Genomic DNA, 21225 nt, shown 5'->3' with positions numbered 1-21225 from the left:
TCTGCTACCCAAGATGCATAAACCTGGAAATCCTGGACGCCCCATCATCTCAGGCATTGGCACCCTGACAGCAGGATTGTCTGGCTATGTAGACTCCCTCCTCAGGCCCTTCGTTACCAGCACTCCCAGCTATCTTCGAGACACCACCGATTTCCTGAGGAAACTACAGTCCATTGGTGATCTTCCTAAAAACACCATCCTAGCCACTATGGATGTAGAAGCCCTCTACACCAACATTCCACACAAAGATGGGCTACAAGCCGTCAGGAACAGTATCCCCGATACTGTCACGGCTAACCTGGTGGCTGAACTTTGTGACTTTGTCCTGACCCATAACTATTTCACATTTGGTGATAATGTATACCTTCAAATCAGCGGCACTGCGATGGGTACCCGCATGGCCCCACAGTATGCCAACATTTTTATGGCTGACTTAGAACAACGCTTCCTCAGCTCTCGTCCCCTAATGCCCCTACTCTACTTGCGCTACATTGATGACATCTTCATCATCTGGACCCATGGAAAAGAAGCCCTTGAGGAATTCCACCATGATTTCAACAATTTCCATCCCACCATCAACCTCAGCCTGGACCAGTCCACACAAGAGATCCACTTCCTGGACACTACGGTGCTAATACGCGATGGTCACATAAACACCACCCTATATCGGAAACCTACTGACCGCTATTCCTACCTACATGCCTCTAGCTTTCATCCAGATCATACCACTCGATCCATTGTCTACAGCCAAGCGCTACGATATAACCGCATTTGCTCCAACCCCTCAGACAGAGACAAACACCTACAAGATCTCTATCATGCATTCCTACAACTACAATACCCACCTGCTGAAGTGAAGAAACAGATTGACAGAGCCAGAAGAGTACCCAGAAGTCACCTACTACAGGACAGGCCCAACAAAGAAAACAACAGAACGCCACTAGCCATCACCTTCAGCCCCCAACTAAAACCTCTCCAACGCATCATCAAGGATCTACAACCAATCCTGAAGGACGAGCCATCGCTCTCTCAGATCTTGGGAGATAGACCAGTCCTTGCTTACAGACAGCCCCCCAATCTGAAGCAAATACTCACCAGCAACCACACACCACACAACAGAACCACTAACCCAGGAACCTATCCTTGCAACAAAGCCCGTTGCCAACTCTGTCCACATATCTATTCAGGGGATACCATCATAGGGCCTAATCACATCAGCCACACTATCAGAGGCTCATTCACTTGCGCATCTACCAATGTGATATATGCCATCATGTGCCAGCAATGCCCCTCTGCCATGTACATTGGCCAAACTGGACAGTCTCTTCGTAAAAGAATGAATGGACACAAATCAGACGTCAAGAATTATAACATTCAAAAACCAGTTGGAGAACACTTCAATCTCTCTGGTCACTCGATCACAGACCTAAGAGTGGCTATCCTTCAACAAAAAAGCTTCAAAAACAGACTCCAACGAGAGACTGCTGAATTGGAATTAATTGTATCCAGTTTGCAAATTAACTTAGGCTTGAATAGAGACTGGGAATGGATGAGTCATTACACAAAGTAAAACTATTTCCCCATGGTATTTCTCCCTCCCACCCCACCCCCCACTGTTCCTCTGATATTCTTGTTAACTGCTGGAATTAGCCTACCTTGCTTGTCACCATGAAAGGTTTTCCTCCTTTTCCCCCCCCTGCTGCTGGTGATGGCTTATCTTAAGTGATCACTCTCCTTACAGTAAAAAGAAAAGGAGTACCCGTGGCACCTTAGAGACTAACAAATTTATTAGAGCATAAGCTTTCGTGAGCTACAGCTCACTTCATCGGATGCATTCTCCTTACAGTGTGTATGATAAACCCATTGTTTCATGTTCTGTGTGTGTGTGTGTGTGTGTGTGTGTATGTGTATATAAATCTCTCCTCTGTTTTTTCCACCAAATGCATCCAATGAAGTGAGCTGTAGCTCACGAAAGCTTATGCTCTAATAAATTTGTTAGTCTCTAAGGTGCCACGGGTACTCCTTTTCTTTTTGCGAATACAGACTAACATGGCTGCTACTCTGAAACCTGTTTTGAACCTGTTTTGATTAGGTGTGAATGGAAGTGGTTACAGCTCCCAGTTCTTGGCTTTCACTAGAAGGTATTATAGTCTGTAAACAGTCTTCAGAAGTTAATCCTCTCCCAGGCATTAAATATGTGTACTGTTGAAACAAAGCATCTTATGTATAATCAATTCTAAATTTAAGAAAGCACTACATTTGCAAAATTAATAAATTTGTTAGTCTCTAAGGTGCCACAAGTACTCCTTTTCTTTTTGTGAATACAGACTAACACGGCTGCTACTCTGAAACCTGTCAGCATAGCTATAGTTTTCTAATACGTACTACGAGAGTAGAAATGTAATTCATGGGGTGTATCATTTTGTCCCTTGGAGAATATGCTGTTACACTTCCATGAGTATTCAATATAACTTTTGAATTTGCATCAGAATGCTACAGAAGGTTGATTAAATTCACTGTTGATATAAGTGGGTGCAGTCTCATTGTCAGTGGAATTGCATCTGCTTATGCTAGCCGTAAATTCGTCCGTTTGTGTTTAAGTGAGCCATGTTGGCTACACTTTAATATCTGAGCTTCATTACAATATAAATATATACCATTGTGAATTGTACTGTATATTAAAATGTAGTAGACTGAAACTGTGATATGTATTAAATGGGGTGAATGCATTTTAAGTCACTTACCATAGAGTATAATGTATATATTTTTACTAACCTGCCACCATGGGTAGTTTAAGAAGAAATCCATTTAGGGTTTCTGTTGATTAGTTTGAGAGGTTGACTTTTTCCTCATAGCAATAATTTGAAGGAAAAGTAACACATGTTGATGCTACAATGCTACCTAGGGTTTTATTATGCTAACATACCATACTTTAGAAATACTGATTACTAGCAGAAGTAAATAGACATTAGTTATCTAGTTACTTTGTTTTTAAATGGTAGTAAACAAAATAAAAAAAGCTTTATTAGCAAGCTAATGTTCTGAAAAGCTGTTTTTTATCCTGAATATATCAACATTTTATGGTATAGTGTTTACAGTAACTTTAGCAGTTTCATTTCTTTTATTTAAGGATCTCTAAAGCCAGTGTTGTGGCCTGGACAGATGCTCCTAATGATTGACCAGAACATTTTCACTTAAGTGGAAACAGAAATGAAATGTTTTCCCATCCAGTCACCAATGACCACTAATTGTTTAATGCAAAGCAACTATACTACTGTTTGGTTACCAGCACAATGGTGTAAGTTAAAGACACAGTGACAACTTGAATGCTAAAGTTTTTTTTTCTTGTTTGTAACTGTAATTTTAAGTGAAATTTTTGTATTCCTTATGGATCTACCAATCCAATTTAAAAACGTAAAAATGGTTATAACTACACAGTCAAACATCTAATAATCATAGTGCACATGCTGTGAAAAGCTACCAAAATAGCTCTTCTTACATGCTGAACTTACTGTTGTGATGTGTCTGCAATCTTAGAATATAAGTATACCTTTCAGTGGCCCATGCATAATTACTCAAATATCAATCTAAAATGCTTACACCACAAAATAAAACTGAAATGCTTTTTATTGGCTTGCAGTCAATTCACATGGAATTTTATACGGTTCCTTGTAATATTGCCTTGCTTATATTAAACATGAGCTAAATATTTGTTAAACAGATTTTCACCTGTAGATTATGCTGAACGTTGCCCTGAATGTCTATACTCCAAGAATGGATCAAACTGCATCCAGTCCTGCAATAGTTCAAGAGATTGAGATAATATAGAGTGGACATGATGATCATAAGGAATATGTCGAGAGAGTTGTATGTTTTTACTGATGTTTAAGTGGCATCGAAAAATTAACTAGTTAATTACAGTGCAAAACCTGTGGGATGCATTATTTTGTTATGGGTGTGAAGGACTGTTTATTCTTCTGTGTTTAATAACCAAAGTCTAAATTTGATCTCAAGTCTGATTCATCTCTTGGGACTGAGCAAAGCCTTCCCAACATATTTGTGTCACTGACAGAGGTTCTTGGTGAGCCGAAGGTAAGGATACATTTACCCCCATTTGTTTGTGTACTCTGTCTCTGTTATCAAGTAGACTGCCTCGGCTCTGGTCAGTACCTCTCGGTACCTGTGCAGTTCTGTAGATAGTGAAAAATCTTCACAAAGACAGATACTTGATTCTGTTTCCAAGATGCAGATTTCCCATTCTGTTCACTTCTTGGAATAGTTCTTTTGGTCTGTAGCTAACAGATACTGTTCTAGTGGGGAAAAAATAATTTCTTATTTTAACCTGTCACAGCATAGAAATTTGAATCCCACACAATTTAGAGCCTGTCTTCAATCAACAGAATTCTAGCCTCTTGCCCTATTGCATCGTCTCTCTCAAGCTGTCTCTATAACATGATACTTGCATGGATGATGGGGCGTGTAGGCCCAGTGATATGATGGTTGTAAATAAACAAAGTTGTAGTGGTCTACAGGCATTTGAGACACGGGGCCAGTATATGGACAGCATTTTCTCTGAGTTTCAGAACTCCGTGTCTATTAGTAGCCAAGAGTGGTCTGTTTAAACAGGTCCACAGCTACAATGGGAGTGAGGATAGGTTCTTTGTGTGGTGTGTATGATATTTTTTGAAGTACAGATCTAACAATGACTGATGAAATCACCATACTCTATAACTTAGTCCTACGCCAAAGATCAAATCCATTGTGTGTTCACTTAAGTGAAATGGAGCAGAAACCAATTGGGGCAATCCTGTGGTTCTTATGGAGATCATAAAATCCAAAGTCAAAGAACAAATCTGCATAAATATTAAATAGCACTGTGGATACAGTGTTATGAATTGTATCATACGCTGAGGGTTGGTGGGTGCAAAGTCGTAGTGCCACTCAATCAGATTTGGTCTGGCCACCCCTCCGTTCTGACAAAAGGGCAGTCGGACCAAATGTAAGTGATGCTGTGACTCCGTATGCCATGTTTTAATGTCACTCACATTTGAAGAGGGTGGGTATATAGAGGCTCATGGACCAGGGGATCTGGCTAGTGGAGGTTGTGGTGGTGTGCTCCTAAGAAGAGAAAAGAAGGATCAGGTTAAGGTGGGAGGGGGCAAATCTATACCCCTCCCCCACACATTTTAAATGGTGCTCTCTACTCCCTGAATGGCATATTCATGCAAACTGTATTGATCAGTTTTTAGATAGGTCATGCAGTCAGTTATAGTTTATAACTTTTTACTAGTTAGTTTTAATATTATTATACGTTTAGGAGTTGCATTAAATTCTGCTTTTGTATTAAAGACATCTGTGCTACTCATTTCTCTAATGCTGGAATTGATAGGGTTATACAGGTATACAAATGTTTGACTAGGTTTTACCACTTTAGTTTGTGGTTTATTTGTTGTTTTGCTCTTAATGAGGTGAAATGCATTTTAACTGAGATACTTTAAAATAGAATATGTTTCAAGGTTTTCTCAATCCAGTTAATGTTGATGTTTTCAGTGTAAAACGTCTCTTAATGTGATTCATCTTAGTTTTACTAAAGATACTTAAAATATGCTCTATTAATAAACTAATGATTAAATAAGCTGCTTAACTGCCCTATAATTGAATTATCAGTACATACTCTGTTCAGTTTTGGAACTGCTGGTTTTGAAGTTCATGTTACACGAAATTTAATGCTGCTCAGGCATATGATTTACTGACTTGTTTCTCTTCTGTTCTAAGAATTGTTAGCAGTAGTACGCTGCTGATTTTGACTTGGATTCACTGACATCATTTTAAACTAGGGAAAAGTGTGCATTGCCTTTGCTCGCTTTCCCAGTTTGTTGCACTGATATTTGAAAACATTAAAAGTTCTGTGCTACAGATTCTTTATCTTCAAGCTAGTTAAATAAAGGGAGAATTGAACTATAGTAATCAACTTCTTTCAGGGCCTTCTGAGGATTTGGGGGGGGGGGGGGGGGGAAGGCAGATAGTTCTATAAAATGAATGGTGATGTCTGGAGCTTCCACTTTAAGTAAACTTTCATTTCTGGTCTTAAATTTCCAGGGCGCATTAAGTGAAGTCCCCTAACAATTAACTTTACAATGCACCATGGAAATTTAATTCCACTACTGCTGTATTTCTTACCAAAAATGCATCACCATTCACTTGGAGTGCAAAGCTACTGCTGCCGGATTTTAAAATGTTGTCCTATGCAGTTCTATCACGGTTTCCTCAGGGGGATCTCCACAGATGACTTGTCAGGTTCTGATCACTGCTCCATGGAAATTTACTTTGTAAGTTTAATAGAGTGAGAGTATGAGCATGGTCGTGACCTTATTATGTCAATTCTTTAATGTCAGTAGTATTTTGAATACAAACAACTCTCCTGTAACTACTCAGTTGCCTCTCAACTTCACTGTAAAAGAAGAAAATCTAATAAGGTAAATGGTCAAATAGCATCAATTTCAGTAAGTTCATTAGCAGAGTCCCAGTGGTATAAATGAAAGAATCCTTCTATTGCAATTTGCTAAGCTGTAGGTTCCTACAGAGTCAAAATGCTTAATAGCCTATATATCTAAATATACAAAATTAACTTATAAAGGTATGTTTTTATAAACTAACCTATACATCAAGTTATTAACGTATAATTAAAGTTAATTATAAATTTAAAAATAGATTTAATGTTACAGGCCTTAAGTATGGATGATAAGCACTTGAAAGCCTACATTCTAGTATTTATTCACAAAATCTTCTAACCTGTCTCCTTCAGTGTTTTTTCTTTTAAGTGCAATCCAGGCACGGCAGGCCTCAACCTAAGGCTTTTTTTATGTAGTGCACAAGAAGATACTTTGGATGCAGTCTTTTCATTATTGATTTCTTATAGAAATATCATGCAGTAACTTTTTTCTTTTAGTTTCAGCTTCTTTCATATATGACCATAATTCATATAATTTTTAAAAATATTACAGAACTTATGAGGTTGAAGGATAGGTCCACTGTTTTTGTGCTGTTCAGGGAATATCAAAGTATATGCTCTTTCCAAGATGAGGGCATGCATTGACATCTGTAGTTTGATTATTTAATGTGCTTTACTTTTGTTGTGCCTTTTTTGATAACTTAACTGGTCATGTAATATGTTAGTTTTAAAAATGGTGTCTATTACAATATAAATGAAAATATCTTAAATCTCAGACTAAAGAAATGCTACATCAAAAGAGCTGGATCCAGGAATGCTGTAGACTTCCTGCATGAGTTTGGCATGTCATTATATCCATCTCTGCCTTAATTTTTCCTTTTGTAAAAAGGGAATAAACAGTACAAAGGAGTGCTTTGAAAGTGCAACATATTTATTTGTAATGAAAATATAATACTGTATGAGTACTAACCTTTGTTCCAAATATACTTCTTGTGAGGGGTACCTTGTTTATAAATTATTGGAAATGCCTGGGTATTGCTTGCTTTTGGGCTTATATTTGTAAATACTTAGCTACAGCTTATACTTTTGACATCCCCTTCCAGAACTTTGCCTTCTAATGATTGCACTGTTGTTGCTCATTACACCAAAGAGCTTTTTGTGGATGAAACTAGTTTAATTTACATAGTGGAAATGCATACTCAGAAATGTATTGCTTGCAGTAGAACTCCCATAAGTCAGGTTTCAGAGTAGCAGCCGTGTTAGTCTGTATTCGCAAAAAGAAAAGGAGTACTTGTGGCACCTTAGAGACTAACAAATTTATTAGAGCATAAGCTTTCGTGAGCTACAGCATCCGATGAAGTGAGCTGTAGCTCACGAAAGCTTATGCTCTAATAAATTTGTTAGTCTCTAAGGTGCCACAAGTACTCCTTTTCTTTTTTCCCATAAGTCAGTAGATCATCACTAAACTCTAAATATGTCATTGCATGTTGTTTTCCGGGCATCATCTTGTAAGAAGGTTAAAGGCAGAACTCCAGCCTGGTATCAATGTGTTAAATGATTGCTGGAAGAGCAACTGGATTATTTTTGGAGAAATCAGAAATATACGTTCTGGACTTTTGCTTGATATGAAACCTTTGTATTGGTGCCATAAACTGACTCTGACTTGCAGTTTGGTTATGGCAGGATTTTTCTTTGTGTATTATATACTTATAATAATGCAGGGTTATTAAGCAGAAATTTTCTTGGGCTTTTTTGCTATATTTTTCATAATCCTCTTTATAGACATGTACCAAACAGAGCTTTGTATTTCTCTAACTTAACTTTTTGTTTTATTTGCTTCATAAAGTTTTCAGTAAAATATGCCATATTACATTACATATATTTTACATAATGAACAAAAGAACTTTTTATTACACATATTAAACATCAGTGGCTAACTTTTTTTGGAGAAAGGAAGTCTTTTAAAAGAACACTGACCACTACTTTATTACCTGCTCAGTTAAGCTGTATGAACCCATGGGCTGCCCTTTTACATCTTAAAGAAACAAAAACCTGCCAAATTTTAAAATATACTTTGATCACCCTTTTAATTTATGTAAGGTTCTTGTGTAAATTGTAATGATCTATATAAATATACCAATTTTCATTTTCAGAGTTGTCACAGAATCCCAGCTTCCTGCTTGGTTTTGTGGGGCTTCAGGAGACAAGTACTATATGTTGTCTTTCCTTCCTGAATCTGTAATACTACTTTTAAACAAATACATCTTTTTGTTTTGGTAGCAAATTCAGCAAAATTGCTCAGGCTTTGACACAAGACCTAAAATCAAGTGTCCTGTTAAAAATAATTTCTTGAGCACAATTGATTATCCTGATTAGATTGATACTCTAAAATGGTGGGTTTTCAGTCTCTCTCTCTCTCTCTCTCTCTCTCTCTCTCTCTCTCTCTCTAATATATATATATTTTTAAGTTAGGGGCTTGTTGGCTTAGACCAAAATGCATGTTCAACTGCATGCTTTATTTACATGTGCAGTAACGGAGTACGTTTTCAAACTGTTTTTCTCCACATTGAAAATTGTGCAGAAGTGTAAATAAAAACTCACATATGCAGTCTCAGTAACTGCACCTAACTTTGATAATTAGGCCTTAATAGCTCTTGCTTTTAAATGTATGTCTGCTTCCTTTCAACCATCTAAGTATTTATACTACATCTGTCACCATGGTATCTGAGTACTTATAAATTCTAACATGCATCTTAAGGATTTTTTATTTTGCTTCCTCTCTCATCCTCTAGGTAGTATTTTCATTAAGGTGAGAACACTAAGGTGAAGCAAGTTCTTAGTTTTTTTGTACTGAAAGTGAATGAGGTTCATGGTCTTTCTGGCTTATTGAGGAAGAGTGATAATGTTTCCCAATAAGCCATGTTCTGGCGAAGTTGGGTGCTGCACTCTGAACCTGGTGGAGTTTTTTGGAGTCCCTTTCATTCCTTGGCATAACACACAACTTTGCATTAGCTAGATCTTTGAGAGGAAAGAGTGCAATCTCATGGCCAGCTGAAGAGGAGACAATAGCAACAAATGTCTTCTAACATCCTTTGTGCGTCCTGTGCCCTTGTGCCTGAGAGGGTGAATGCAGATACTTTGTGCCAGCTAAGGAGGCTGACTTTGTTTTCCCACTCTCTCCTCTCCCCAGCCTTGCTGGTAGTTCATGCATCCATGGAATAGGCATGCCAGTACTCCTCTACCTCCACCCCTCCAGATAAGATGGTGAAGAGTCTGGACCTCATGGTGTGCAAACTGTACTCCTCTGTGACCCTGCAGTTCTGCATATCCAACTACCAAGGTTTTCTGGCGAAGTATGATTTTAATAATTATGCCAAGCTGGCAGAGGTCTTGGAGGACATTCCACAAGACTAGCATCATTGGTTCCAGGGTCCTGCAGGAGGAAGGCTGCCTGATGGCCAAGGTTGGCCTCCAAGTCTCAGTGGATGTGGTGGACACATCCTCTTGCTCCCTGGCCACGGGAGTGGTGGTGAGGCGGGAAGCGTGGCTCTAATCATCCAATTTTTCCAGGGAGGTCCAATCCAAGTGCCAGGACCTCCCCTTTGACAAGGAAAAGTTCTCTGCTAAAATGGATGATGCTCTCCACTCCCTAAGACTCAAACCTGGGCCCACCCCTTCATTGGCAAGGGCTTTTACTTCCCGGACTTTCTTATCACTGAAAAGGGCAGGGGCCTCTGCCCTATCCTCAATCTCCAATTACTCAACACCTTCATCAGGAAAGTGAAGATGCTCGCAGCCATCATTCCCTCCCTTCCCTAGGAGGTGCAGTTCTCAGCCTTCAACATGAGATGCATATTTTCATATCAGCATCCACCTAGCCTGCTGAAAATTCCTCCATTTTCACACTGGGGACAACTATTATCAATTCAGGGTGGTTCTCTAGGCTTCTTGGGTCTTCACCAAGGTCTTTGCAGTCATAGCAACCCACCTTCGCTGGCTGGGACACTTGTGTTTCCTTACCTGGACGTTTGACTGCTGATGGCGCTGTTCCTTGCTGAGACAATGACAGCCAACGCAGTCCTCTGATTTCTTCTCGCCTTGCTGGGCATCTGTGTCAATGAGGAAAAAGCTGTGCTGCTCCCGATGCAAACAATCCACTTCATTGGAGCACATCTGGAATCTGTGGCGGTGTGAACCTTCCTCCGGGCAGACCACTTTGCTGCCTTCACAACCCTCGTGACGACCCTGCACTGCAACCCGCGCACGATGGTACATTGTTGTCTCTGCCTCCTTGACCACATGGTGACCTGCAACTATGTGACGCCGCATGCTTACTTCCATATGCGCTGCCTATGGCTATGGCTCCTCTCAGTTTGCAGGTTCCATATCGCCTACCTGGACTCACCCTTGACTACTCTGAGTTGGGTCTGTGCCTCCCTCACCTGGGCAACTGATCCTACCAGTGTGCTCCAAGATCCCATTCACCACCCCTATCCCCACAGCCACCCTTATCTCGGATGCCTCCCTGGTGAGGCACACACTTGGATGGCCGTCCCACGCAGAGGAAGTGGACTTTCAGGGAATCGCGCATGCATATGCATATGAAGACTGGAGGTCTTCATGGTCCACTTGACTTGCCGCATGTTCCTGACTCTGCTTCGTGATCAACATGTCTAGATCCTCTCGGACAGCACCACCACAGTGGCATACATAAACTGACAGGATGGCAGCAGATCCCAGTCACTCTGCGTAGAGGCCATCTTCTCTGGAAATGATGCATCTGCCACAGCATCATACTCCACTCAGTGTACCTTCTGGGGGCATAGAACTCCCGGGCAGATGCACTCAGCTGGACCTGGTACTTCAACCACGAGTTGGAACTACACGACCCCATTGTCTGCTACCTCTGCTGTGCCTGGGGCACCTCTCATTGGGACTTCCTTGCCATTCAAACAAACCTCAAGTTCCCCCTCTACTATTCCAGAGAGGTTAGGGGACTCCAAGGGCAGCACCTTTCTTCTTCCATGGCATGGCAGCCTCTAGTATGCCTTTCTCCCCATTCCCCTCCTTCCACAGGTTCTCTGCAAGATCTGCTGAGACACTGTCATACTGATAGCCCCATGAGTTCTGGTTTCCTGATCTATTCAGACTGTCAGCCCGCCTATTAATGAGCCTCCGCATGCTGCCAGACATACTCACCGAAGACGACAACAGGGTTTGCCACCCCAATCTCGGCCTGCTCCAAGTGATGGCCTGGTTTTTGGTTGGGGCTTGCATGTAGACAATGCCTGTTCATTGCCCATCCACTGTATACTTACACACAGTAGACAGGAATCCATGAGGGCATGCTACATGATGAAGTGGAAGCATTTCACCTCCTAGGTGCAATGCCACCACCTTCCCCTCAAGGCCATCTCCGTACCTTTCGTCCTGGAGTTCAAGAACTCATACCTCTCACTCAGCTTGATCTGCGTCCACCTTGCGACACTTAGTGCCTTCCTCCCTCCAATGGAAAGATGTTTGGTGTTTAACCACCCTACCGCTGCCAGATTTCTGAGGGCCATGACAAACTACTTCCTACCAGTCCTTACCCCAAAACCCCTGCCCACCTGGACATTAACCTTGTGCTATCTGCCCTCACCTGGACTCCCTTTGAGCCGCTGGCCACATGTTCCCTTGCCCACTTATCCATGAAGGTCCTCTTCCTGGTGGCCATCACTTCTGCCTGGCGGGCCAGTGAATTGGCAGCCATGATGGCTGGCCCAATGTATATGATTTCCATAAAGACACAGTCTCCCTGCACCTTCACCCTAAGTTCCTCCCGAATGTCATCTCTGCGTTCCATCTCAACTAGTCCATCCATCTCCCAATCTTCCATCCTAAGTTGCACACCACTCCTGCAGATAGGACACTGAACTCCCTGGACATCCGGAGGGCACTGGCGTTCTACTTGGGCAGGATCTGAGCATTCTATGCTTCCCCATGTCTCTTTGTGGCCTTTGCAGAATGGTCAATGGGGCAGGCCCTCTCCTCGCGCTTATCCGAATGGATTTCTAAGTGCATTATGTAATGCAATTGTGCACCAATGACACACAGCCTGGCAGGATTACGGCCCACTCCACTAGGGGGCATGCAACTACTTCCACAGATATGGCAGATATCTTTGGCAAGAGATCTGCTGTGCAGCGACCTGGCACTCGGTCCACACCTTCACAGCACACCGTACCCTCAACTACTGGGCATCTGCAGCCTGGACTGTGGGTCAGGCCATCCTGCAGCAGGCCTTACCTATTGTGTCCTCGCATCCACTGCCAAGCTGATTACTGCTCTGTAATCATCCGTGTTTTGGAATACATATAGGGATTAACACTCGAAGAAGAAGAGGAACTTACTCAAAGAACTGGAAGTTCTTTGAGATTTGTGGTCCCTGTTTGTATTCCAATACCTGCCCACCATCCCCTCTGCTGAGGACTCTCTATATGGGGCCAAGTGGAAATGGTTTTCAATATGGGTTTCTCACCATAATTTTCAATCTGTGGAGTCATCTATTCCTGTCATCTTGAATTATCTGTAATCACTGAAGCATTCAGGGCTCTTGAATAGTTCTGTTAAAGTTCACCTAGCAGCAGTATCTGCCATCCTCCAATATAGTGATGTGACAGGTTGGCTCCCCCTTTCTGGGATGCCACCTGGTCAGCTGGTGTCCCACTTAGTCCTCTGGCCCAGCCAGTCTGAGTTTCCCTTGCATGGATTGCTGTTCCAGGCTCTCGAGCCCTTTTCAGCACGCATCCAGGCAAGACCACACCCAACTGCAGATCTGTGTGAGAGGATTCTGTAAGGCTAGAGTTACTATTTGTCATATTCCCTAAAATGTTCTTGGATTTCCACTTGAATTGATTTATTCAGTTACACTTACTAGTGTTTCAGAGTAGCAGCCGTGTTAGTCTGTATTCGCAAAAAGAAAAGGAGTACTTGTGGCACCTTAGAGACTAACAAATTTATTAGAGCATAAGCTTTCGTGAGCTACAGCTCACTTCATCGGATGAAATGCATCCGATGAAGTGAGCTGTAGCTCACGAAAGCTTATGCTCTAATAAATTTGTTAGTCTCTAAGGTGCCACAAGTACTCCTTTTCTACTTACTAGTGTTATTTCTAAGACTTAAAATGTCTGGTGTGTGCAGCAGTGTCTCTCCAGGGTACGAGTAAAGAGCTGTCATGAATTACCCCAATTTTGCAAAAACATTCCACAAATCACCAAAACTATTTGTTTGTATCTTTTTTTGTTAGTAAATCCAGCAAACAGGCTGTTTCAACACAGATTCAAAAAGGGAGACAGAGTACAACAGAATATCTTTTGAATTAATTAAACTAGTTCCGTAGTCTTGGCAAGCCATGTTCTACAAGAGCTCAGGCAGCGTCCTCAGCCTTATGAAATCTGTAGAGCTGCTACTTGGGTTTCCATACATACCTTTACGAGCCATTATTCTCTGGTGTCAGCCTCTAGATCTGAAGCATAGTTTGTCAGGACAGTGTTACATTCCTTATTTAAATGGACTTCTGGCACCTATCACCTCGAAGAGACAGAGGCTTGGCAGTTGCCTAGAGTGGGATCCATGTGGACAGATGTTTGAAAAACTTACTTATGGTAACTAATTCTTCTAGACGTTTTGTCGATATGGGTGCAACAGTCCATCCTCCTTCCCCAGTATTATGGAGTCCTTTAGCCTTGGGGATTCTGTATTAATGAAGGAACTGAGTTGTGTTGGACTGGCATGCCTGTTATATAATTGGGGGAAGGGCTCCAGGACACGCAGAGTGTATGTGTGGCCCCAATGGATACTGCTGGCCAAAATAATCAGATCTTGCATGCATGGCACGTACGCAGCTAGAGTGTGATGTTTTGTCCACAAGAATCCCAAAGAACCACAGATACTGTAAGATAAGTAACCATTTCTTTCACTGGTATTAAGTTTACTTTTGGTACCCCATCAGGACTAAACTAATGCATTTGATTATGCTGGGTGAGTTATCAGAAATACGACTATTCCTAATATTCTTGACAGACGGGTAAATTCACATTGTGACAGTTCATGCTCTGTTCGTTCTCTCTGAATCAGTGAGGACAGCAAATGTGCTTTTCTATAAAATACAAAGCATTAATGGTCAGTGCTCTAATGTTGAGACACAATCTAAACGCTGGCATGCGCAATAAAAAATAGCGTACAGTGTACTCTGAATTGAGTTGTCATAGCACTGAACATTATAAATATCTTAATACCAATGCTTCCAAATGTGACAGTGGCAGCTTCAGTAACTATAGTTTATAATTACTATGCAAAACTAAACATTCTGTTAAACATGTAACCACCATAAATTACTTTGGAACTGAAAATTGTTGCTCACTCTTCCATCATGGCACAGTATAATATACTGTAGTATGGTACTGACTGTATTGAATAATACTGTAGAATGGTACTGGAAAAATCCACTCAGCAGTGGCAGGAAGGAAGCTTTGTCTGGCAAGTAGGATGACCTTAGCTGCTGACATCTGCAGAATTTCAGGTTTTTTTTCATTTTTTGAAAAATATTCCAGTTTGTGTGAAGATAAACTTTCCTAATGTAAACCAGTGCAATATTGTGGTCTGCAGTTAGCTCCATTGCCTCTGCTGCTGTTCACAGCTTTCCTAAGATGTGGCAGAGTTAAGTTAAGTGATTGTTCAATTTAAGCGTGGCTATAAAGAAGCCTCTGGGTAGCAGTGATATTGACAAGATTCATATCAGTTTTTTCACTTGGCTGCTACTTGTGAAAGCCATGAGCTCCAGAGGCATACTATGGATATACTTATTGGAAAGAGAGGACCATATAAAACATAATTTATCATGTAAACTAATTTTTCAGATTGCCTGTTAATGGCATTCTTTCCTGGCATGCCACAGAATCCAGATTACATCTGCTAAGTAATGGTTTCTACCAGCAAACTGTACCACATGCTAACCCAAAATATTTAGGGAAATGGTGTCAGTAATCTTTAACAAAGACCGTGCTTAGACATTATTTTCAGCAAGAATGAAATAGTTTATATGTAGGGCCCTACCAAATTCCACAACTATGAAAAACGTGTCACAGACTGTGAAATCTGGCCTCTCCCCATGAAATCTGGTCTTTTGTTTGCTTTTCCCTATACTGTGTAGATTTCACAGGGAGACCAGAGTTTCTCCAGCTGGGGGCCCTGACGCAAAAATGAGCTGCGGGGGGGGGGAGTCAGAGTATTATCACCCCCTACTTCCGTGTTGCCTTCAGAGCTTGGTGGCCAGAGTGCAGCAACTGTTGGCCGGGTGCCCAACTCTGAAGGCAGTGCCTCACCAGTAGCAACGCAGAAGTAGGGGTGGCAATACCATACCATGTCGTCCTTACTTCTGTGCTGCTGCCTTCAGAGCTGGGCTGCTGGAGAGTGGCAGCTGCTGACCGAGGGCACAGCAGTAACGGTGGCAATACCATACTATGCCATCCTTACTTCTGCACTGCTACTGGCAGTGGCTCTGCCTTCCGGATTGGGTTCGTGGCTAGCAGCTGTCACTCTCCCTCTGCCCAGCTCTGAAGGCAGCGCCGCCAGAGGCAGCACAGAAATAAAGGTAGCAGTACCGCAACCCCCTCTACAATAACCTTGTGAAGATCCCCCCCACACTCCTTTTTGGGTCAGGACCCCTACAGTTACAACACTGTGAAATTTCAGATTTAAATAGCTGAAATCATGAAATTTATGATTTTGTAAATCCTATGACAATGAAAGTGACCAAAATGGACCTGAATTTATTAGGGCCCTGTTTATAAGGAATTGTTGAATTTCAGAGTCCTGACTTATGGGTTCCTCCCAGACTGTTGGTATTGCTCATGTTAAAAATATTTACATCCTTATTTCTAAAAGTACCCATTTAAACTATTAAAATTATATTGGTTAACCATTTAGTTGTTAACAAATTCACAATGTACCTCAGACTTGGGTGAGGTGGTGTACCCTACTCTCTCTCCTCGGAGGTGGAGTACAGTCGGCAGGGCGATTGTTTGTGTGTGCATGGCTGGGCGCTACGCGCCTTGCTCTGAACCCACCCGTCGCTCTCTTACTTATTAGATGCTACCTAGTGCAGCTAGTTTGGCGGATCGCTGTTGGGAGAGCAGCAGTGCCAGGGCAGATCCAAGTATTCTGGCAGATTCAGTGGTTCCTGGGCAGACCAACTGCTGCAGCCAACTGCAAGAGAAGCAGAGCCAGTGGGGTTGCCAGACTGCCCCCAGCAGTGCCCTCTCCGCCAGGCTGATCCAACCCTACCCTGAGCTGCGAGAGCGCTGCAAGCTCCAGTGCCCACCCAGGTATTGTGGTGGCATTTTTAATGTGCACATTAGTTATTACAATTGTAAAATAATTTCATCACAATCTATTTTAAATGTTAACTGCAATATATTAATGTAAGACTAATACTTATCGGTTAACCATTTAACTGTTTAATATTTACATCCCTAGTTAGAAATTGAGTAAGGTTTAAATCCAGCACTAATAGTCAGTTGTAAAGCTTGTTTTGCCTTCCAAGTACTAATTGAGAACTAATCTACCTACATTTTCATACTAAGTAGTAGTCATGTGGAGAAGATGAACAAAAGGAAGCATTTCTTCACTCAGTACACAAGTCAACCTGTGGAATTCTTTGCCAGTGGATGTTGTGAAGGCCAAGACTATAACAGGGTTGAAAAAAGAACTAGATAAGTTCATGAAGGATAGATCCATCAATGTTTGCCAGAAACTTGGAATGGGCTGCGGGATGGATCACTTGATGATTACCTGTTCTGCTCATTCGCTCTGAAGCACCTGGCATTGCACCTGGAAGACAGGATGCTGATTCAGATAAATCATTTTTCTGACCCAGTTCAGCCGTTCTTATGTAAAATATTGCATTTCCATTTTGGTCTAATGTGACTATATTTTATGCCTGTTGTGAATTATGAATATTGGAGCTTTTTCTGTTTAACCATGTTAGGTTATCCAGTCACAAGTTTCATATGCTTCGCTACCTGAGCATGCCTCAACACTTTTTAAAAGACATTTAAAAATTGCTCGGTTTACTTTAAGCTAATTGTTGCACCGTCTCTATCATATCTCTTTTTGCCTGGAAAAAGTCAAGTTTTCAGGAGCCATAACAGGCAGCCTTCAGTTTTTTTTAGTTTACCAGTAGTGCACTACACTAAAATTAAGCCTAAACAATGGACCAATGAACTTCAATAACATTGTGAACTAAGACGTAAAATGTACTGTAAAGGTATATTGAAACAATTTTAGCTGCTTTTATCAGGAAGCACTTCAAGGTTGCATAATGAGTTACTAAAGGAGCCCTTTTCAGTGCTTGGATAGAAGCATGGGTGGCTGTGGTTTGGGATTTTTAGGGTGTGAAAAAATGAAACATTTGTCAGACCTATGAAAAACTTTGATCAGTCTGAGGAGAGGTATTTTAAGAATACAGTACTAAATAAAAGCAGTACTTTAATAGATGAGGGCAAAGTCTTTGACTTATTTGCATATGGGTATCCATATTCCCTGTAATTTCTAACATTTGTTTAGGTTATGTAAAAAAAGAAAGGGGCACCTATCCAGGGCTCTGTGTGCATAAATTACAAAACAAATTAAGTAGCCAACAGGACATAATGCATCTCCTCCAATAAATCTAAGTTCATCCAAAAGTCAACTTCCTCAGCAACCCACACGAATGATGTGCCTTACAACGTGCCATGAAGGTCAACAAATTTGTGCTATTGTCATCTGAGGTTGGGAAGAGTTTGTTCAAAAGCTGAGAGCCTCTAACTGTACTTCCAGCCCTCCCCCCCCGTTAAATCAAGAAGAATTCAGCTCCAGTATATTTACTGATTGCAGTTGTGACAATATGAGATGAGAGATTTTTTTGAGAAGGAAGATCCAAAGCAAATTGATTATTCTGTTCAACCTTGGTAGCTCATGGAAAAAAAGTAAAAGTTCTTAATACAGCTCTCACTTACAGAAATGTAACATGATGAAGCTTTCTTAAATTTGTAATTGGCAGATGTGATCCAATTTGTTCAAAATGTCTGGTGTTTAAGGATTAAGAATAGTAAATAACTATCTGGCTGTGTCTGAAAGGAAAAAAAATCTTTAATGTTTTGGAAATAGTCCAGTCTGAACAAAAAGAAGCAACTCACCAGAAATACATTCCTTTTCTGTTCTTAGATCCATTTAATGTGAGGCCTGATGAGTTGTATTGATTTACTCTGAGTAGCAGTACACATGTCAAATGGTAGTTTTTGGCACTTTCTAGGTCTGTTTACATGTCTAAACAGTTACTGGCAGATTGCCTATCCCAGGATAGGCATGTCAGTGCTGCCTCTCTCTCCTCCTGCCTCCTTTTATCCCATTTTTATTTTTACCTTTTCTTTTATCCTTTACCTTCTCTATGAAAAGCACATTGTGGGATGATACAATATGACACTGGAGTTACGCCTCTGCTCATTCTCCTTTTTCTCCTTCCTTTTGTGGTCTCTGAATGCAGAGACTTGGGATTATATTGGATGTAAATGATCCAGTCAGCATTCTCCCCTTCTTTCTCAAAGAGAATTGGACATCATTCTTTTATACTGTACTTCCTCTCTCCTTAGCAATGGAATTGCGACATTTTTCCCTGTTCTACTCCAGTGTGGGAAACTGGGGAAGATTGTGAAATAAGAAGTTACCCTTTGAACAGCACAGGAGATCATCAGATCACCAGTTTTTGACTCCACCTCTGGAGATCACTGGGTCACTTAAAAAAATTCACAGCTATGGGTTTTTGTTTTCAAAGGCAACAGCCTCTCAAAATAGTAGATAATTGGTAAAGGCTTTTGTTGGAAATTAATTCAGCCAAATTGTAATGTAGTTGTTTTTACATAGGAAATGTTTCTGAAGAAAAACTCTGTTCAAGAGGCAGCTATGGTACCAACGGATGGGCTTTGATGTCTAGTAGACATGGAAGATTTTGCTTGTCAGTCTTACTTCATAATTCATTAGTACTAAATGAATGGATCATGGCAGGAACGGAAGGTCCTCACCAGAGAGAGATGAGCATAGTGTCCTGGTGATCTGGAGGTGATAGAGTATTATTGAGAAGTATATAGTGATAGTATCAAGAAGCAGGGACAAGTTCAATAATGCTGTAAGGTTTTGTGTTGCTTTGATTCTAAACTTTCCCTTTCACTGTGTTGAAGAAGCAAAAAATAGTTGCATTATTTTTTGTTGTTGTCAGTGATCCTAAAACTTTAGATAATTGATTGAGGCGAGAAAGGAAAAAGGGGAAAAAATGAGAAGGGCAACCCGACAAAGGTTTAGTCAATGACAGACTAGCAGAAAGTGTAAAAAAATCCATAATTGTAAGTGCTCTGCTGCTGCTGCCTGATCAGACATTGCACTTATGTAACACTGCATCTTCAAAGTGCATTACAGATGTGACTCCACGCCCTTCTGTTTGGGAGACAAAAATGGTTATGCTTAGAACACATTGAGATCTATGCATGAAAAGTGCTAGCCAAGTATAACTTGTTCTAACAGACAAGTAAACCTGAGATTTAGTAATTTACTCAGTCAGCACATCAAATCAGTAACAAATTTGAGATTAGAATTTGAGTTCCTGGCTTTGTCTCATGCTCAAGCTATTAGGCTAGGCATTTTTGTGCCTGGATGATAACAGTTACAGGTCTAATTTTCTGCATGTGGAAAATGTGTCCCATAAGTATCTCTCTAAACTCTCACTATGATAGCTTTATTCTGTTTGTCGTCTGCTTCATCACTGTATCCATCAGTCACTCATTTTGCAAAAACTCAGTTTGGTGTAACTTCGTCTCCTGATTCTAACAGCATTGTGACCTATAACTAACTACCTGGCCTGCTTGGGCCATGAAATATAGTAACTTTATCCCTCACTGTTAGAGGGAAGATCTGAACTACGAAAGACTAATTCAATATTCTAGTTTGCAGATGATCTTATTCTCAATAGAACTCTTGAGAGATAAGATTTTTTCCTTCCGAGAGAACACACATCTGGATTTCTGAAATCTTTGCAAATGATTTTGACAGGAACATAGCATTTGAACATGCATTTGTGGGCCAGATTCTCTATTTTTTTGGGGGGGGATTGGCATCCATTCACTTTCATATGATTTCCCAAGAGAGGGGAAAAAATTCATAGGCAGGAGTTGTAAACCAAGCTGGATGAGCAAGCATCTTACAGAGGTGATTAAGAAGAAGCAGAAAGCATACAGGGAGTGGAAGATGGGAGGGATCAGCAAGGAAAGCTACCTTATTGAGGTCAGAACATGTAGGGATAAAGTGAGACAGGCTAAAAGTCGAGTCGAGTTGGACCTTGCAAAGGGAATTAAAACCAATAGTAAAAGGTTCTATAGCCATATAAATAAGAAGAAAACTAAGAAAGAAGAAGTGGGGCCGCTTAACACTGAGGATGGAGTGGAGGTTAAAGATAATCTAGGCATGGCCCAATATCTAAACAAATACTTTTCCTCAGCCTTTAATAAGGCTAAAGAGGATCTTAGGGATAATGGTAGCATGACAAATGGGAATGAGGATATGGAGGTAGATATTACCATATCTGAGGTAGAAGTGAAACTGAAACAGCTTACAGAGTAGTAGCCGTGTTAGTCGGTATTCGCAAAAAGAAAAGGAGTACTTGTGGCATCTTAGAGACTAACAAATTTATTAGAGGATAAGCTTTC

The 21225-nt window shown here is 41.0% G+C and overlaps 1 protein-coding gene across 15 annotated transcripts in view; it reads left to right on the top strand.

Annotated features, from left to right (window-relative positions):
- Positions 1-21225, top strand: part of CASK (calcium/calmodulin dependent serine protein kinase) — a 407176-nt gene that overhangs the window by 57412 nt on the left and 328539 nt on the right. Inside the window, exon 1 of one of the 15 annotated variants that reach the window (XM_043505976.1) lies at positions 3157-3298. The exons of the other annotated variants lie outside the window; for them this stretch is intronic. Coding sequence (XP_043361911.1) covers positions 3294-3298 — 5 coding nt within the window. The 5' untranslated portion in view covers positions 3157-3293. Of the gene's footprint in view, positions 1-3156; positions 3299-21225 lie in introns of those variants that run through there. 15 annotated transcript variants of the gene reach the window in all.

Source organism: Dermochelys coriacea, chromosome 1 (genome assembly GCF_009764565.3).
Source record: "Dermochelys coriacea isolate rDerCor1 chromosome 1, rDerCor1.pri.v4, whole genome shotgun sequence".
Taxonomy (NCBI): Eukaryota; Metazoa; Chordata; order Testudines; family Dermochelyidae; genus Dermochelys; species Dermochelys coriacea.
Note: the sequence above shows the minus strand (reverse complement) of the source record. Positions and strands in the feature narration are given on the sequence as shown.